At 42.6% G+C, this 18,346-nt stretch overlaps 2 protein-coding genes across 3 annotated transcripts in view; both read right to left on the bottom strand.

The window, feature by feature from the left end:
* Positions 1-1,008, bottom strand: part of LOC310862627 (rho guanine nucleotide exchange factor 3-like) — a 28,547-nt gene extending 27,539 nt beyond the window's left edge. Inside the window, exon 1 of the mRNA XM_083770617.1 lies at positions 937-1,008. Within this exon, the coding sequence (XP_083626743.1) occupies positions 937-973 (37 nt within the window). The 5' untranslated portion in view covers positions 974-1,008. The remainder of the gene's footprint in view (positions 1-936) is intronic.
* A 1,176-nt stretch (positions 1,009-2,184) lies between these two features.
* The window catches only part of il17rd (interleukin 17 receptor D), a 32,287-nt gene continuing 16,125 nt past the window's right edge, over positions 2,185-18,346 (bottom strand). The window contains exons 3-16 of one of the 2 annotated variants that reach the window (XM_083770877.1): positions 17,184-17,306; positions 13,030-13,148; positions 12,434-12,554; positions 12,147-12,191; positions 11,875-12,026; positions 10,935-11,000; positions 9,993-10,047; positions 9,563-9,673; positions 9,133-9,317; positions 8,175-8,290; positions 7,470-7,721; positions 6,108-6,632; positions 4,901-5,181; positions 2,185-4,710 (exon numbers count right to left, since the gene is read on the bottom strand). In XM_083770877.1, coding sequence (XP_083627003.1) covers positions 4,586-4,710; positions 4,901-5,181; positions 6,108-6,632; positions 7,470-7,721; positions 8,175-8,290; positions 9,133-9,317; positions 9,563-9,673; positions 9,993-10,047; positions 10,935-11,000; positions 11,875-12,026; positions 12,147-12,191; positions 12,434-12,554; positions 13,030-13,148; positions 17,184-17,306 — 2,276 coding nt within the window. In that variant the 3' untranslated portion in view covers positions 2,185-4,585. The remainder of the gene's footprint in view (positions 4,711-4,900; positions 5,182-6,107; positions 6,633-7,469; positions 7,722-8,174; positions 8,291-9,132; positions 9,318-9,562; positions 9,674-9,992; positions 10,048-10,934; positions 11,001-11,874; positions 12,027-12,146; positions 12,192-12,433; positions 12,555-13,029; positions 13,149-17,183; positions 17,307-18,346) is intronic. The other variant, XM_083770878.1, reaches the window with a different exon arrangement.

Raw genomic sequence — 18,346 nt, 5'->3', positions numbered from 1 at the left:
TGTTACTGCCTGGTCTATATGGTCCTTGTACTGCAGTGGATCTAAGCTGTATTTTAGCCTACTAGAACTTCTAGTTTTGGCTGATTGTAATTATCCTGATCTAGGATGTGAACTGGAGAAACTGGAGAAATTCTATTCACATCACATCTCATTATTGTCAGTATATTCCAGTAGAACAAGAGCAGCATTCCTCACTGTGTGTGTGTGTGTGTGTGTGTGTGTGTGTGTGTGTGTGTGTGTGTGTGTGTGTGTGTGTGTGTGTGTGTGTGTGTGTGTGTGTGTGTGTGTTCAGTCAGTCGACTGGCTTATAAAACGTCACCAACTGGTTTCTCTCCCTCCCTTATTCTCTCTCCATTTCTCCTTTGTCAGGAGGACTTGCGTCATAACGTCTCTCTAGATTGCCTAGAGGCAGTTATTTAGGTTTAGCAGTCACTTAATTGGTAATATACATTTAACAACGAATAGCTGCAGAATTATTCAAATTTGAAAATAGCACACAGTGACTGTGAATGTATTTATATGTCTTTGGACGTTATTGCTTGGTGGACATCCTTCTCCTGTCACAACAGCTCACATATATAGTCATGGGAGAGTCTTTCGGCATTAGTCATATGTTTTTAACTGTCTATCGGTGTGAATTGTGTAGCCTATCACTCAGTGTGTCATTCCTTAAACTGTTATCGATACATTTCCCAGTAGCCTAGGCCTAGCTATTTCCGAAATAAAGATGTAAATGTGCCGAGTGCCTTATCCTCCTCCAACCACAGACCTGACCTCATACGTTTATAAACAAACATGTTACATGTGCACTGCAGACAGTACTAAACCTACACTTGATCTCACTACACTTACGTCTTGAAGTGTGTATTTAGATAGTAATGATAGATATTGTAATGTAGGAAACACCATTTCCTACAGTAAAAAGTATTCTCTTACCCTGAAACTTGCTCTCCGTCATCACCTGTTGATTCATTGTTATTCCAGCATAGGCTACAATCTCGTCAAGTAACTTGTGGCGCAGCCGCTCCGCTCGCATGTATTCATTCACGACAATATTTCCACAATAATTCCACTGTAAATGTCTCAGTCGGTAGTTTCTGGACACTCAACTGCTTTGGACAAGTCGGCAACTAGTAGTGTGTTGTGGTTGGGTTGAGCCATTTGAACTCCACCAACCTCATGTTGTTCCAACGCGTTGACGCTTCACAGCACATACACTGAAGACTAGCACCGCCCGAATGTAGGATGTGTCCGTGTGTCCGTGTGTGTGTGTGTGTGTGTGTGTGTGTTTAAAAGCGAGATGAACTAAAAGTCATCATGTCAGCTTGATGAAGATAGCGAGCGCGCGCGCGCGCACACACACACACACACACACACACACACACACACACACACACACACACACACACACACGAACACACAGAGAGAGTCTGGCCTTGATCCATTCTTTGCCATTTATTTTATAGCTTACTATTCGTTTTCAAATTAACTGTGAGTTATAAGATCCCATGTCAGATTTAGGGGTGGAAATTAAAGTTGTATTTTTATTTTGTATAATCTTTAGTCGCTCAGCACCTGCCCAAATGTATTTTGGGGATGTGCATGCCATTGCTCTCATGGACATTAAAGTTTCCTATACATTATTTTCAAAAGCAGAATCCTGAAACACAATCTGTATTTGTACAAAATGTACCTGTGTGGGCCTGTGGCTGTGGGGAAGTGGGATATTATCTTAAAGTAGTATTTATTTATGTTTTACGAGTGTTTACAAAATCCCATAGCCTACCCTGCAGGTTTCACATGTGATGTGTTCACTATACTTATACATAGGTTAACAACCATACTTGGGCCTATTCCCGTTGGGAACAATGACCAGTGGGAAGACATGCCCCTCAGTAGCCCTGGTATAACTCTATGCCTGGTCCATAGCCAATGCTTCTATGATCAGAATCATAGAAGCATTGGCTATGGACCAGAGCTACCCCTCCAGTAGTTATGCAATACATTGTACCCGTAGAACCCACTATCAGGGTAAAATGGACACAGACAGATATCTCACATGGGCAATATTGTTATTTCTAGACAACCACGACTTCTACATTTTGAAACGCGATACATTTTACTTGGTTTATAAAAAATAAAGCTTGTTGTGTTGACGACTTGGTCAAATAAGAAATTAAACCGTTTTTCATTGCAGGATGTTTATTTAACTCCCCACTTTATGATACTGCAAAACAGTACATTTATATCAAATATAGAAACAAGAATCATATACAGAAAAATAAATCATCTAACTTTACAAAACTGAAAAATAGAGAGATAAGCCAAATGTACAAATATAAAACGTGTAATCTCCCTTAAAAAAAGACAAAAAAAATTGACTAAAACCTCAACAACAACAAAAACTTGATATGGCATTACTTTATAATGGACCGTGGTTAATGTACAGTATGTTGATGTGTCAGCTATGCACCATTAAGAGCTCATAAATAGAAAAACAGTAAAAACACTGAACTTATGTTGAGTGTTTTGGAATAAATGTTGAATATATTGAAAATGTGTGGGATCATGCCGTTAGCATGAGTACCATACTGTATCATCATGGGGTGTTGGGTAAATAATCCCACCCCCTCTTTGTTACCGTGTCCCTCCACTGTACCATCTATTACAGTAGAAACCCCCTCTCTGTTACCGTCTCCCTCCACTGTACCATCTATAAAAGTAGAAAAATAGTCTATTAAAAAAAAATAACTACACATGGATTTGATATATGTCAGCATTTCTCTTCCATTCACTCTGTCAATGAAGGAAAACCTCTTTTGCACTAGCCCACAATGAAATATTATACTGGCCTCACTAGATAGTCTAGGCTTGTAGAATTTCCCTCTTTGATCAATCCCCTACTAGAAAACTCTACTGCAGCTAGAAAAGCTCTGTAATACAGCTAGTATTTATTTATTTATTTACTATAGCTAAAACTTTGGAAAGCGACTTCTTTAAGTTCATAAACTAAGAATAAAGTGTCCAAGGTTATTGTAATAATATGGATTCTGTTTTTAGTGCCCTTTGATGAAATTCGACTACCGATATCAATGTTATTTATTCAAACATTAGTGGTCAACTGTATAGTATAGTATTGCATAGTATAGTAATCATTGCTATATGGTGTTTGTTCCCGATCTCTCCAAATGTTTTGTAAAACAGAAAGTACATTTTCAGGTCAGGATACCAATGTTATCCAATCAGGATAGAGGGAACCCAACTAAGATAATTTATCAGCTTCAACGTTATAGTATTCCAGTTCTCTCTCCTGATTGGATGAAATTATAGTTTACTAAAGTGTTTACTAAAGAACTGGAGAGGGGGGGGGGATGGACCCCTGTTACTGAACCAACACTCAGCACCAATAATTGCTGCTAGAATGTGGAATCGGAATATAGAGCTATAGTTAACACTTATTTTAACAAGAAAACATCTACTAATATCTATATAATACCTTTATCACGTTGTGTAGCTTACTGGGCAGCGTGTTGGGCAATTCTAATGCCCAACAAGTTGCCAGCTGGGCATTGCTTTAATCCCACAGTATCACCTGTTTCGTCTCACTCTGTTGTGTAACTGGAAACATTGTCCAGCTGCATGGTCACAATCAAAGTGCCTCATATTTCTTGGTTTCTTGGTTACACGCCGGCATTCTGACACACCGCCATTCGGACTCTTCCACATGACTAACCCTGTCCCTAACCCTAACCGAACACGGAAGCCTTAGCCACGTACTGTAGATACTTGGAATGGCGGTGCATTGGAATGTCACTCTGTCCCCATGTTTCAGTACATGATTTCTGCAGTAATAAATTAACTTACAGGAGTAAACACACACACACACTCACACACAAAAATAACTATGCCTTCCTAATACAATTGGTATGTAGGGACAAAGGAAAGGATGATGAATAGAAGTAAATAGTTACAGAATACAAACCAATGAGCCAGTATGCTGTACCATATAGTACCATATAACCCACACAGTCAGTCAGTCTTTGGTGTGTGTGTGTGTGTGTGTGTGTGTGTGTGTGTGTGTGTGTGTGTGTGTGTGTGTGTGTGTTCCTTCGTGTCCCACATGGCGGCATCCTGCCCATTTCTTTATGGGAGTTTGAGTTTGAGGACATCACCACTTCACTTAGTATACTAGTCTAGAACATAGTGATCACCGTCAGTAACTGTGTCCCGTACGCCACACGTGTTACCTCCACCAAGAAGGTAATGTTTTGTCTGTCTGACTATTAGCAGGATATCTCGAGCAGTTATGCCTGGATTTGCCTTGGTGGAAAAGTTGAACCTGCAGGGCCAAGAAATTACTGATGCACTTTCCATGCCCATTTGCCAAAAGAGGGTGTGACAGTGCACAGCAGACAAACTTGCCACGTGCTATTTGAGTACATTTATTAGTCTTCATGTCCTGTTTCCTTGACGACTGAATAACAACTCCACTCCAAAACAATGATTCCACTTCCTAGACACAGTTTCCAATCCGATGACATCAATGCCTCTTCATGGTGTTGCTACTCGAGAGTAGTAGGTAGGGTTACAGCGATGCCACAGGTGTAAGTCTGTCTCCGTGCTGTAGGGGGAGCTGGTGATGCAGTTCAGCTTTACACACAGTGGCCGCTCTGCAGTGCAGTGAACCAACAGCAGGGGGTTCCTCATCGCCTAACAGACAAACACGCACGCACACACACACACACGCACACACGCAAACACACACACACACACACACACACACACACACATAATACAGTTTTAGCTTCACTGATGTTCCATTGGTTAATATGTGGTTGGTTAAATTGTACATACTGTAAGTTGTAAAAGCACTATACAACCAAACAGCATTCAGCCTTACCCAGGCCAGAGGAAGACGATTCGCTGTCAGCCAAGGAGGAGGAGTCCGCCTGGTCATGAGAAAGCCCCTCCATCAAGGGAATGGACAACTCAGAGGATGGCACCGATGAATCATATATCCCCGAGTCCCTGGGGGGAGGGGCCTCCGTAGGGGAGGAGGGGTCTCCTGATTGGAGAAGGGGTGGAGGTGGGGAGGGGCGCAGGGAGGAGCCACAGACTGCATCTTGGATGGAGGGAGCCGAGGAGGAGGATTCTCTGAAGGCAAACCCAGGACTGCACCTGCTAGGATCAGAACAACAAGGACGACATCAGGCTGAGAACAAAGTGAAGACAAACTGCTAGGATGAGATATTTATATTGGAATATTTTGAAAAAGTATAATATCTCTGCTGAAGCCACCTAACTCCAAAATGTTCATTTAAACAAAGTCATATGTGTCTGAGCAAATCGGTATTTCCGTCCTAAAGGGCCTTTCAAACGGGAAGCGAGGAACGCACACGTTGTTGCATGGATCAACGAGAGGTCTGCTACAGGTCTTCTCAAGAGGGGCGTGACAACACAAGCGTAAAAAAAAAAGTTAAACAGAATCCAGGTCTGGTGAGTCGCGGGCGTGTGCACGAAACGAGCACGCGCACAACAAATTCACGGGACCCCACTCACGTAAATACGCTTGTGTTGTCGCACCGCAACTGCTCCGTGCAAAAACGCAGGTCTCATTGAAAATGAACTATAGGCGCGTTATATCGCTAACTATCGTTAACAAACATTAACTTCCCATTGACAATGGATGATGTACGATGATAAGAGCGCCCCTCACTTCACACAGGTGTGATGTTTGTAACCAACAAATAGAATTAGGTGGTTTCCTCCAGAGAGCGACGATATTTAAAAAGAATCACACCCGTGTGAAGTGAGGGGTGCTCTTATGGAGCTCCATTCATTGTCAATTGCTCGTCTACATAGGATGTAAATTCTCCATTCATTGTCAATGGCATTTCATGTTTGTCTTAACACAAAAATACCGATTTGCTCAGACATTAGGACCTACATTCTCCATTCATTGTCAATGGCATTTAATGTTTGTGTTAGGACAAGAATCTACACTATAGCTGAATATAGGAGGCGCTAGCGCCCCTCAAAATGTGCTTAAAGATGACCAATTTGAACTAACCCTAAATAATGAAACAATAAATTAGAAACATGATTACCTTGTACTGGCTGCAGGTGCAGATGTAGAACAGTGAGGCATGCTGGGACTTGGACATCCACTGCCACAGCTCAGACTGGTACCCAGGCCGACACCAGTACTCGACCCGGGGGTCAGGACAAGAGCGTTTTTTCTCAACACTCCTCCATCTCCTCCCAGTGACGCACTCCTCACCACCACCTCGTTCAACACCAACCCAGACTCCAACCTCTCCTTAGCAGGAGATGACGAGGAGGAGGAGGAGGTGGTTTTTGGAAGAGAGTCTGGGGATTGTGGTGACGGTGGTGAAGAAGAGGAGGTAGAGGGCCCTCCCTCTGCAGGAGGAGTGTGTTTGTTGAACCAGTGCGGGTTGTGTGCCATGTGCTGGTGCATGTTACATATGGAGACGTACAGAGATCGTCCTGATCGGCTCCTGAAGTAGTTTCTCCTGGAGACGTTGACCGGCTGGGACTCCCTGTCTGACAAACTGCTCTGACTGGAGTGGAGACGACTGAACAATTGGGGCAACTGGTCCATTAATTTAAACCTAAAGAGATGAATACGGACATTATTAGGAGAAGTAATAGCAGGGTTTCCCTTACTGTATATGCATGAAGGTGTGGCTGGCCTTGATTTCTTCTTTGTGCTTTTTCTGTCTTTATTGATAGTTAATGATGAAAGATGGCTCTGGCCATCATATGTCTTTATAAATTAAATGGCATGTTGGAGTATGACGATGCACAGAAGATCTGAAATGTTTACTCTAGTCTAGTGCATTCATTTATGAAAAAAAAAGAAAAAAAGCATAACAAATATACAGTATATATAAAAAATTGAAATATGGGGATACAAGGCCAATCTGTGCCATCACTAGTTGTTGATGTGTGACTGACTGATTTGTGACTGGTTATATGCACAATTCATAATAAACTAGACAGATATTCTCCTGCTCATTACTGTGCACAAATGTACCATATATACATAAATCTTCGTGTTTGAACACAAAATGCATTTTGAGAACGCCAAAATCCACCTTCAGGTTCTGGCTAACGCCAGGGCTCCACCGGGCGCGTTGCGTGCGTCTCCGTCGCGTGCGTCAAAAAACGAACCGGGGCAATTTTAATGGCAATTTTAATGGCCTGGCTGACGCGCCCGGTGGAGCCCCGGTGTTAGGGACACTGAATAGCACTAGTGATAGTAGGAAAGGCCAAGTGGCAGTAATACAGTACTAGTGGTGGCATATAGTAGTAATAGTACAAGTTATACTAGTAATAGTAGTTATAGTAATAATACACATACTAGTGACCAATCGATTTCAATAACACTGTCATATTAATGGCATTAGTAGCAGCATTAATCATTATTCATTATTGTATAACTCTACCTGGTTGCCAGGCTGAGTACTGTAGGAACATCGTTCTCTGTGGAGTAATCAAAGTAAACCGCCATGTAGCGACTCAGTTCCTGGGCCCCGTCCCCTTCACTTTGCCTGGCCAATCGCAGCTTCTCCGCAATCATTGCCACTGCGACAATGAACAGGTCATTTCCCGTTCCAGCGCTTGGACAGACGCTGGAGGCGTTGCTGCGGCGGCTCACTGGAGTCTTCCCCCGACGGTTCTTCTTCTCCACATAGTACCTGGAGGAGTCAGAGAACAATACAGAAACACTAAAGAATAGATAGTGATAGTGATTATGGGGGTGCACAAAAAAGGCATGAGCACACACAGAGGTGAGGTGTAGCATGTATCAGTCTGTAGTATGTGGGAGGTCTGGCCATTTAAGTGTTAATGTGTGCATACGCTCTAGTCTGACTGAACCAGTGGTTCTCAACTTTTTATAAATGAGCAAAAATAGCAAATCTACAGCGTGTTGCTTCACGTAACATTGCGAGCTTGCAGATCTGCAATTTTCAGTACTTCTTAAACATTTAAAAAAATGTGTCTATGAAATTGACTAAAATTATTATTATTTTTATGAATATTTTTTTTCAGTCATGAGATATTTACTCATGCCCCATAGAAATGGTCCCTGAGCCACATATGGGTTCCAACTTCCGCCCCACTGTTTGGGGCAGAACAAGGAGACGTACCGTAGTCCTTTAGAACAGACAGTGATGATGTAGTTGGATTCATCCAGCCTTCTGCTGAGCCAACACATCTGGCCTTCTTTACACATCTCTAGATGCTCCCACAAGTCCAACACAACCTGATGATATATAGCACAATTAATATTATATTACACTGTGTCTGTCATTGTCCATCTACAAAGCATACAACAATGCAGGAGTAAGTCAGTCAAGCAAATATAGACCTCCCAATTAGGAGATACCAATCTATATGTAATATCACCAAAGCAACACTAAAGAGACGCTTGCACGGCAACACACAATAACACCACTAGATGGTGTCAGAGAGTCACATTTCAATTGTCCCGTACGCCACACGTGTTACCTCCACCAAGAAGGTAATGTTTTGTCTGTCTGACTATTAGCAGGATATCTCGAGCAGTTATGCCTGGATTTGCCTTGGTGGAAAAGTTGAACCTGGGCCAAGAAATTACTGATTCACTTTCCATGCCCATTTGCCAAAAGAGGGTGTGACAGTGCGCAGCAGACAAACTTGCCACGTGCTATTTGAGTACATTTATTAGTCTTCATGTCCTGTTTCCTTGACGACTGAATAACAACTCCACTCCAAAAAATTGTCCACAAGTAGGAATCAGTGAACAACCTCACTAACAAGTACATTTGACAACATTGTTGCTTTCACGTTCACACACACGCACACACACTAGACACTAGAGTCCTGCAAGCCCGGCGGGACCCGACCAGGCCGGGCTTGGGCCACTCCTGTATTTGACCAACAGGTCGTGGGGGTTTATTAATTATGTGCATTGAATTTCACCCAGCCTGGACCATTGTAGTCATGTCTGAGCATATCAGCTTGCTTCTGCAGCAGCGCAGCATGCTGCGTAGTCACATGACACCACACACACACACACACACACACACACACACACACACACACACACACACACACACTTCTGACCTCACAACCACAGAAGTCTTGTAGGAAGTAGGCAAAGCTCTGGATGACAGCCGTATGTTTGGGTCCGTCTCTGTTGGAGTAACAAACCATCACTTTGGGGCGGGGCCATGGACGTTCCGCCCCCAGCGCTGCGCTGTGACTGGATGACTCGCTGCTCTCCTCGTCCAATTGGCTGTAGATGTTTTCTAAGAGAAAGGAAGAGTAAGGTGAGAAGAGCAAATGCAAAGCAAACGTAAAGTCAAACATAAATTACATGTTTTTGGCCACCGACAGCCATCTCATAATTAGGTCCACGGACCCTCAAGAAGCATATATTTGAGCTATGAACTTCTATATCTGCTATTTTTTGAATAGCCAACCAAAATCTAAAATGACACAGATGCTTTCCCGGTTTAAAACAAGATGATTTCCATGTATCAATATATGTTACCTTGTTGTTTCTTGCGACACATGACCGTAAAGAGGGTAGCGAAGGCAGACATGAGGACCAGAGGAACAGTGATAGCCATGGCCCTGATGGGCCCTGCCCAGGGGGAGTGCACTGGAACACAACGCAACACAAAGACATAGTTGAAAACAGACCACCTACAAGCTCACAACTCATTTGCGACGCCAGTTGCGAATGAAAAAAGGCAGTTGGTCTGCCGTTTTTGATGTGCGATGAAGCATAAATTATAGGCTTTAGTCTGGCTAACACACACATTTGGATAACTAATTACCGTCGCAAACCCAAGGGAAATATATTAGAGTGCGAAACTATAAAGCGCACAGAATCAAACACACTTAAAACTTACATACTCAGCAATGAGACAGACTAGTACACATCTGTGCATATGTGTGTGCATGTGTGTGTGTCTCACCTTGGCTGACGTGGTACTGAGTTTGTCTCCTAGTGATGTTATTGTCATCTCTCAGCTGAGAGAGAGAGAGAAAGAGAGAGAGGGTGGGACGGGTAAATGGTTTGTTATCTACCAAGCCGGATAACTTCCATGAAATAAAAATACAGTGTACACAGTACACACCTGATTAATCTGTTCTCATTAGCTTGGTCATAGAGAATTAACGTACGCCCATGTGACATATCTCAGCCAGCCAATCAGAATGACATATTTGCTCCTAGCCGACTGAGCGGGTAGCTCAGTCGGTAGTAGCCTGGTTAATAAACCAGACTAATATCGCACGGACCGCGGGATATTAGTCTGGGGAGGCTCAGCTTGGATTTCATTTCCAGGGAAACATTTTCTCTTTGACGCAATTGGTCAGAGCTACTGTCAGTCAAAGGTCTCAAGCATTGAAAGTCACTGTACCAAAGCCCGCCCATATTGCATACCGTGTCCCGATTGGCCGCCTACATTCCCTGGTGTAGGAAATGGGCGTACAATTGAGCCTCTCCAGACCGAAATCCGCCGGCAGGCAATTTATTTTTGCCAACGGCTGATTCGGTCTGGTTTATTAACCAGGCTAAGTCGGTAGTGCTCTCGCCTTTGGACCACGAGTTCATGGATTCGATCCCCGGCACCGCCACCTCAGTGTATGAGTAGCACGGCTTGGGTGCGGAAAGTCGTGCGGTAAGTACTGGGAGGGGTCTAGCGCATTGTAACGCGCATTGTATACTCCCGCGCGTTACCGGCTGTGCGGCTGATACCAACAATAAACCATTCCCGACCTACTTTAGTGTAGGTAGGTATTTTTAAGTGTCCTCTTATACTACATGTAAACTACATGTAATAGAGAGGCCTAACATTAATATACTATAGTAATAATGAGTTAGTGTTGTTAGTAGTTGGAGGGGGGCGTTGTACCTCAATAGCGTATGTCCCTGGAGACACGTCCTGTAGAACACAGGTGGTTCTGTACAAGTTCAACTCCTGAACATTAAAAACAACCAGACATACATACAGTCAGCCATCTGCCACCACCCTTTTTATTTTATTGTACTATTATATATATACACACACACTAAACCAAAACACACCAAATGGAATGAAATGGAAAGAATACAAAACTAGAAAAAGTGCCCCTCGGGGCACAGGTCTCCACCAGGGCAGGTCAGGTTGTGGCCTCCTGGTGGCGCTATAATAAGCCAATGTGAAAAGGGTGCTATTTCTTCTTACGCCTTGGATGGCAATTGGATGATTTGAGGTATTTTGTTCCAAAAATATGTTTTGCAAAAATCCACCTGCTGGTGGCGCTATAACAGGCCAATGTGAATAGGGTGGGATATATTCCTCAGCCTAGTAGGAACATCTGTGAAAGATTTCACGTAAATTGCACGCTGCGTTCATGACTTTTGTTCAAAACGGGACAATCCTGCAAACTTTGAAAGCCAATTTTAGCGAATCAGGATGGAATATGAAATATCGGACAGATCTGACTTGAGCACATGACTATAGAGATACTGTGTAACGATTTGCGGGATTGTTGGACAAAATATAGAGGCGTAATATCATAAAATGTGTTTTACAAAAGTCGGCCTCCTGGTGGCGCTATGACAGGCCTTTCTGGAAAATTTGGGGCAGAGGTTCATCGTTGGCATCTAGGGAGTGTGTGTGCAAAATTTGACATCGACCGGTTAACGGTGCCGGAGATTAGCTATACACAGACGGACGGACGGACGGACGGACGGACGGACACACACACACGGACGGACACACACACACACACACTTCGGCCTGGTGGTGACAATAAAGGAAAGAGGTAGAGAAAGAATAAGGTGAGCAAATTAATGAAAAAGTGTCTGACCGGTTTACAGGGCTGGGCTCTGAAGACCGCTTCCTGTCTGAGCTTGTAAAACAGGAAGTAGATTGAGACGCCAAAGGTCGCAGGGGCGTGGTCAAACATCACATTTAAGCTGGAACCCAACTGAGACACATTCAGACTTCTGGGCCTCCAGACTACACACACACACACACACACACACACACACACACACACACACACACAAATTGTTTGTCAGGACAGCTATTACATGCATGTGTTCATGGTTTTGTGTCAAGTTTTGTTTAATTTCTTACATGGTTTACACACAACGTTGTCTGGACCCAGCAGTACCTCGCAAGCTGTAGGGCGCACACACACACACACACACACACACACACACACACACACACACACACACACACACACACACACACACACACACAGTTAGAACAGTAACCATCAGTGAATAAAACATTTATTACATTAATTTGGGTAAAAACAGGGAAACAAGACTATTTTTAGTTCAAGTCAAAGTATAGCTGGACCCAATCCATCCATCTCCAGTCAGTAAACGATTCAGTCAGTGCATTTTTAGACTTACAGTTTGTTCTGAGGAACGACGGAGGAAAGAAACTATCGTTCATAAAGGTTGGAAAAGGAACGACGCGGACCATGTAGTCTGTGTCAAAGAGCAGTCCTGAGAACAGCTGACTGCTCAGCTTCTGAAAAAACAAACAAACATATGAATCAAGTAGACTGTCTCAGCTGTCCATCTCAAATACGTGTATTTTTTCCGCACTGACAATTGAGGCAAACCACTCCCTCAATGGCTGTGATTGACATTTTACGTAGTAAAGGAATAGGTTGTCACCGCCAAACTGCACAAAGTACTTGACAATTACAAGCACATTAGGCTAAATAGCGGGCTAGCTGATAGATACATAAGACTGTCTGCAAGCAGGCGCACAGCACTTCCACCCAGCCAAAGGGAGGACAGTGTAACCAATGAAAATGATCTGGGCGTCATTTGCTGTATTTCTGTCAGTGCAAAACACATGCGCAGACTGCTCAGGTTCTAAACAGACACACAATAACATCTTATACCGACATTAACTATGAACTCTATAGTATTACTGTGTCTGTACTAATATTAACTCTAAGGTCTTAGTGTATGATATAATAATTAGCCATACTTACAGTGTTTCTGTAGGAAAAGTTGAGTTGACGTGGGTCTTTGAGGACGAGGTGTTGACACTGTTTACCTTCTGGATTCTTATCTTCCAAATAGATTCTGAAACCTTTCACGTGCTCTATACCTGACAGAGAGACAAAAAGAGAGAGGTTTCGTATACATGTAGGCTATCTTCTTAGTTCTTTAGCAATGTGTAACATCAGAATGACCTTCAATATATATTTTTCAACATTTGTTGCATTATTGAAAAGGATTTGTTGGTTGTTCAACTGGCACCCATAATATGGGCCAAACCAAAGTAGTTAACCACATAAACCGAAACATAAACATAAACTAGTTAACCACATAAACAACATCCTGACAATGTGACAAGAAATTAGTTCATATAGAATTTCTCTCTCTCCTACCACCTAACTGGATTTGGGTGGAAGTGGTTATAATACTGTATAATGACACATGCAAGTATCTGACAATATATAAAGTCACAATACCAACTTTGATGAGGCAGTATTGCTTTGTTTTAAACATATATGGTTTTCTTAATTTCCTGAAAATATAACATTTTGGAGTTAACTGGTTTCAGCAGAGATTTAGTGTTGGTGGTGCCAGAGATTTTTAGAAAGAGAGAGTGCCGTCATTGAAGGGGCAGAAAACAGCACTCGAGCGCTGGCCATGCAGTGCTGGAGAGTGCAAGCTGGAGTTTTAAGTACATTGTTTATGAAAGCAATAAGGTACACCCACACAGTGTATTTGCTCGGTACATGAGTATTTTCTTATTTAATTATTTAATGAAGCAACGTTTCGCTTCCTCAGGCATCAAAATACATTGTTTACAAATGAGAGTGGCACAAATATCAGCAATTTTAGTTATGTGTGCAACATGACAACTGTTTTAAAGTATTGTACAGTGACAACTAAAGTCTCTGTAATGTTAGTTATACTATTACTAAAAAAATATCTAAAATAAAGTGATTTAAGATCATTAAAGCTGGGCTGTTGCCTTTCATTCGTTGAAGTGACTTGAAAGGCAGCATTCTCGTGGGCAGTATTCTCGCGATACTGCCTGCTCAGAAACTGAGAGGCAGCATTGCAGAAACTCTTATTTTACTCTTTCGAGACGTCAATATAATTATATTGTTTGCAAGTCAGAAAATAAGGTATCAGAAAATAACCTGTGACATGTCTTCTTTCATTTGTCTGCATTTTCTTTTACAAAGGTCACAGTCATAAAAAAATTATCACGTTCATGCCTTGTCTACTCGACTCCCATAGAGTTCAGTGCATAACGTGAACTTCTGGTGCAGGGCTTTGTGACTATTCAGCTCCCCATAGCCACCCGGAGCCGCCATTGGACTGGCCCAATGAAGTGAATGGAGTTGTCGCAACTATCTTATCTAAACGCTGTTGGTTGGTGCTAAGAGTTAGCACTGCTAACACTTTGAAGCCAACAATTTATTCTCTTCTCATTTCCCCTTTTCCACCCCTCTTCCCCTCCCTCCTTCAGTGTCCTCTATTATCAGCTCTTCCTTTGCCCCTGAAAGAGTTCAAACTCATCCCTAGTTCCCTACCGTATAATTATAGTCCAGATGCACGCACGCACGCACGCACGCACGCACGCACGCACGCACGCACGCACGCACGCACGCACGCACGCACGCACGCACACACACACACACACACACACACACACACACACACACACACACACACACACACACACAGGAATGTTTCCTATTATTTGTGCGGGGACTCGGGGAGTGAGGGAAGATGAAGGATATATGAAATTCTATACCTCTACTAACTTCTCCGATACCATCACTACATCACAGAGAGAGAAAGGTGAGGAAGAGAAGGCGGGGTGTCGGGGTCAGATGAGAAAGAAAGCATGAGAGATAAAAAGGTGAGGGGAAAAGGGGGAGGAGGTGAGAGAGAGAGAAAAGAGAGAGAGAGGACGACAGGGAGAAGAGGGAGAGAAAGCCGTAGAACTGGTTTTCCTGTAGTCTGTATGGAGGGAGATTGATCAAATACCACAGGCAGAAAGAGTCTCAGTCTCTCCTTCATTCACTACCCTTTTCCTCTTCATCTGTGTGCGTGCATGCGTGCATGCGTGTGTGCGTGCGTGTATATACATATATATATATATATATACTGTGTATATATATATAGAAAGAGAGAGAGAGAGCGAGAGAGAGAGAGAGAGAAAGAGAGATCACTCAGTCTCTCTTTCAGTGACAGTCACACAGAGGACAACAGCTTGTATTGTATTATAGCGACTCAGAGAGTGAGAGGGGGAGGTTCATCTTACAGTTTAGTAAAAGAGCAGGAAGGAGAGATAAAAAAAAACACGTGACACTTTATACTTTGCACACACGCGCACACACGCGCACACACACACGCGCGCACACACACACACACACACACACACACACACACACACACACACACACACACACGCACACAAACACACACACACACACACACACACACACACACACACACACACACACACACACACACACACACACACACACACACATCCTTCAGGGTAATCCTACTGATCTGAAAACTTTGACTATGGGTGGATATAGTGCACAGTAGTATTGTACATCACACTATTATATCAGGGTCAAAACACTCCCACATCTTTATCCTAAACCTAACCACACCAAAACCATGATAACTTACCTTAACCACACCAAAACCATGATAACTTACCTTAACCACACCAAAACCATGATGACTTGCCTTAACCACACTCATAACCACATAACCTTGTAATAACCAGAGCCATAGAGTAAGACAGAGTTACGACAACTCTGTAGTCTCTGTTCACTTCATGGGGCCAGTCGAATGGCGGCTTTTCTACATAGACTTCTATTGGCGAAGAGCATAGCAAACAGTGACAAGTCCTGAACTGAAAGTTGGCAGAAATGCATTGGATTCAGGCAACAGCCCAGCTTTAAAGATCTTAAATCCCTTTATTTTAGATTGTTTTTAGACAGTATAGTACAACATAAACATTACAGAGACTTTAGTTGTTACTGTACAACACTTTAAAACAGTTGTCATGTTGCACACATGCCTAGAATTGCTCTTATTTGCGCCGCCCTTGTTGAAAACAATGTATTTCTAACTCCAGCTTGTCCCAGTTCAGACTGCATGAACAGCGCTCGAGCGCTCAGTTTTCTGCCCCCTCAATGTCGGAACTCTGTCTTACTCTATGGCTCTGGTAATGACAACGTCCCATAACCAAATCAAACCAATGACTTACCTCGACTAGACCAAACCCCATGCATGGACTTTGTGTGGTTATGATAAATCGTGTGTGTGGTCTGGTTACGATAAGACATATGATTCTTAACCAGAACAAACTCATGACTTACCTTAACCACACCAAACCCATAACTAAACGTAACCGTAACCACACCAAATCCATAACTATAACTGAACCTGGGACATCACACGCACAACCTTACCTCAACCACACAACAACTAAATTAATGAATTACTGTTATGATTGTAGTTTTTGTTTTGTTTGTTGTGTTATTGTATTTGTGTATCTGTTATATTTGTGTTTTTTCTGGACATTTTATTTACAAGAGAGCTATAACTGTAATGTTTTATATAATTGAAAAAAATTAAATCAATAAATAAATCAATATATTGTTTAAAAAAGAAATAATAATGAATTACCCTGTTTCTTTCCCAAGCAGCAATTCAGAGACAAAACAGGAAAGGGTTGGTGAGGTGCTGGCCTAAGGCAGTAAATGATTAAAAATGAGAAAAAGGTAGCCACGATGCTGTGTATTTATTGACAAGAATCCAACGTTTCGACCTAGGAGGTCTTCTTCATTCCCTGAAGAAGACCTCAGCATCGTGGCTACGTGTGTGCAGCCTTTTTCTCATTTTTACTCAAGCAGCAATTGAACCTGGAGTTGAACCCACACTGCACCAGTTGGATTCATTCTAGAGTCTAACAACTTTGAAGGCTTTGACCTTTTTGTGATTTTTATGTTCTTCTCTCTTCCCAGTTTCAATAGAATCACTGTGGTTGAGGAGGGCATTAGGGTTTATATTTATAATTATACTCTAGAGACAGTCAGCCAGACATACAATATAGACAGTTAGACACATACCTAGTGGACAGTTAGACACATACCTAGTGGACTAGGATACCAGTGGACGATGACAGCTGCCTGGCTGGAACAGGACAGATGAGAGAAAGACATGTTGGATACCTCATGGATGGCATGTTTACCTACTGGAGAGATGACTGAACAATCTGGCAGAGAGAGAGAAGAAAGAGAGAGAGGATTATTTGGTATCGTAGGCAGAATGTATGCATATTTAAGTGAACTGAATGTAGATAGAGGAGTCCTTCAACTGTCCTTACATTGGCAACAGGAGAGAGCGAGAGACAGACAGAGAGTGAGGAAGAAGAGAGAGGAAGGGGAGACAAGCAGTGTACATTTTGATTGTGTTTTAGTCATAGTCTTTTGAATAAAATTCCATTTAGTTTTAGTCATACATCTGTATATATTTTAGTCATCTGAAATGTTTTTGTTTTAGTCTAGTTTTAAAATATGTGTTTTTTTTTCAGGCTGTAACATGTAATGCTTGATTTATACCTAGATGCGTGCTGAAAATAGCCGATCTGCGCTCTGAGTTTGTAGATTGGCTAATTTCAAAGTGCGACGCCCACAAGCAACCATGTACAAAATGACTTAGTTCTACTGGATCTCACTAGACCCTCCATGAAATTGTCAGTATATATTAGTCATAGTTTTAGTCATCATAGTTTAGTTTGTGTATATTTAGTTTTTCGTCAGTGAAAAAAGGTAGTCGGTGAACATTTTTCCTCCTGACCCTCTCTCTCTCATGCTGAGGAAGAGGAGCGAAGAGAGATGAAGATAAGCACTGACTCGTGTCCTATCCCACGCCCCTCCTCTCCATCCCTCCACTGCTCCATCCCTCTATCCATCCCTCTCTCCGCTCACTGGAAGATAGAAGCAGTCAGTCGTGTCGTTAACCCCGCCCCTTCTCTTTCTCTCTGTAAATCCCACTTTTTTTCTTCTTTCCCTTCTCCTCCCTCCCTCCTCTGTTCATGGCTGGCTGCATCCCTTTCTCTTCTTCTAACTTCTTCCTCCTCTCCTCCTCCTTCCTCACGGAGGAAGAAATGTCACAAGGAGGAAGACTCTTTCTTCAACTGGATGTGTGTGTGAGAGAAAAGAGAGAGAATGAGAAGAAAGCAGATAGGAGAGAACAGAAGAGAGAGAAGAGAGGAGGAGCAAAGAGGATGAGAGGAAAAGGGGAGACGACAGA

The sequence above is a fragment of the Protomyctophum parallelum genome, assembly GCF_964188405.1.
Source record: "Protomyctophum parallelum genome assembly, chromosome: 8".
Classification (NCBI taxonomy): domain Eukaryota; kingdom Metazoa; phylum Chordata; class Actinopteri; order Myctophiformes; family Myctophidae; genus Protomyctophum; species Protomyctophum parallelum.
The sequence above is the reverse complement of the archived record's forward strand: the minus strand, read 5'-3'. Positions and strand labels throughout refer to the sequence as shown.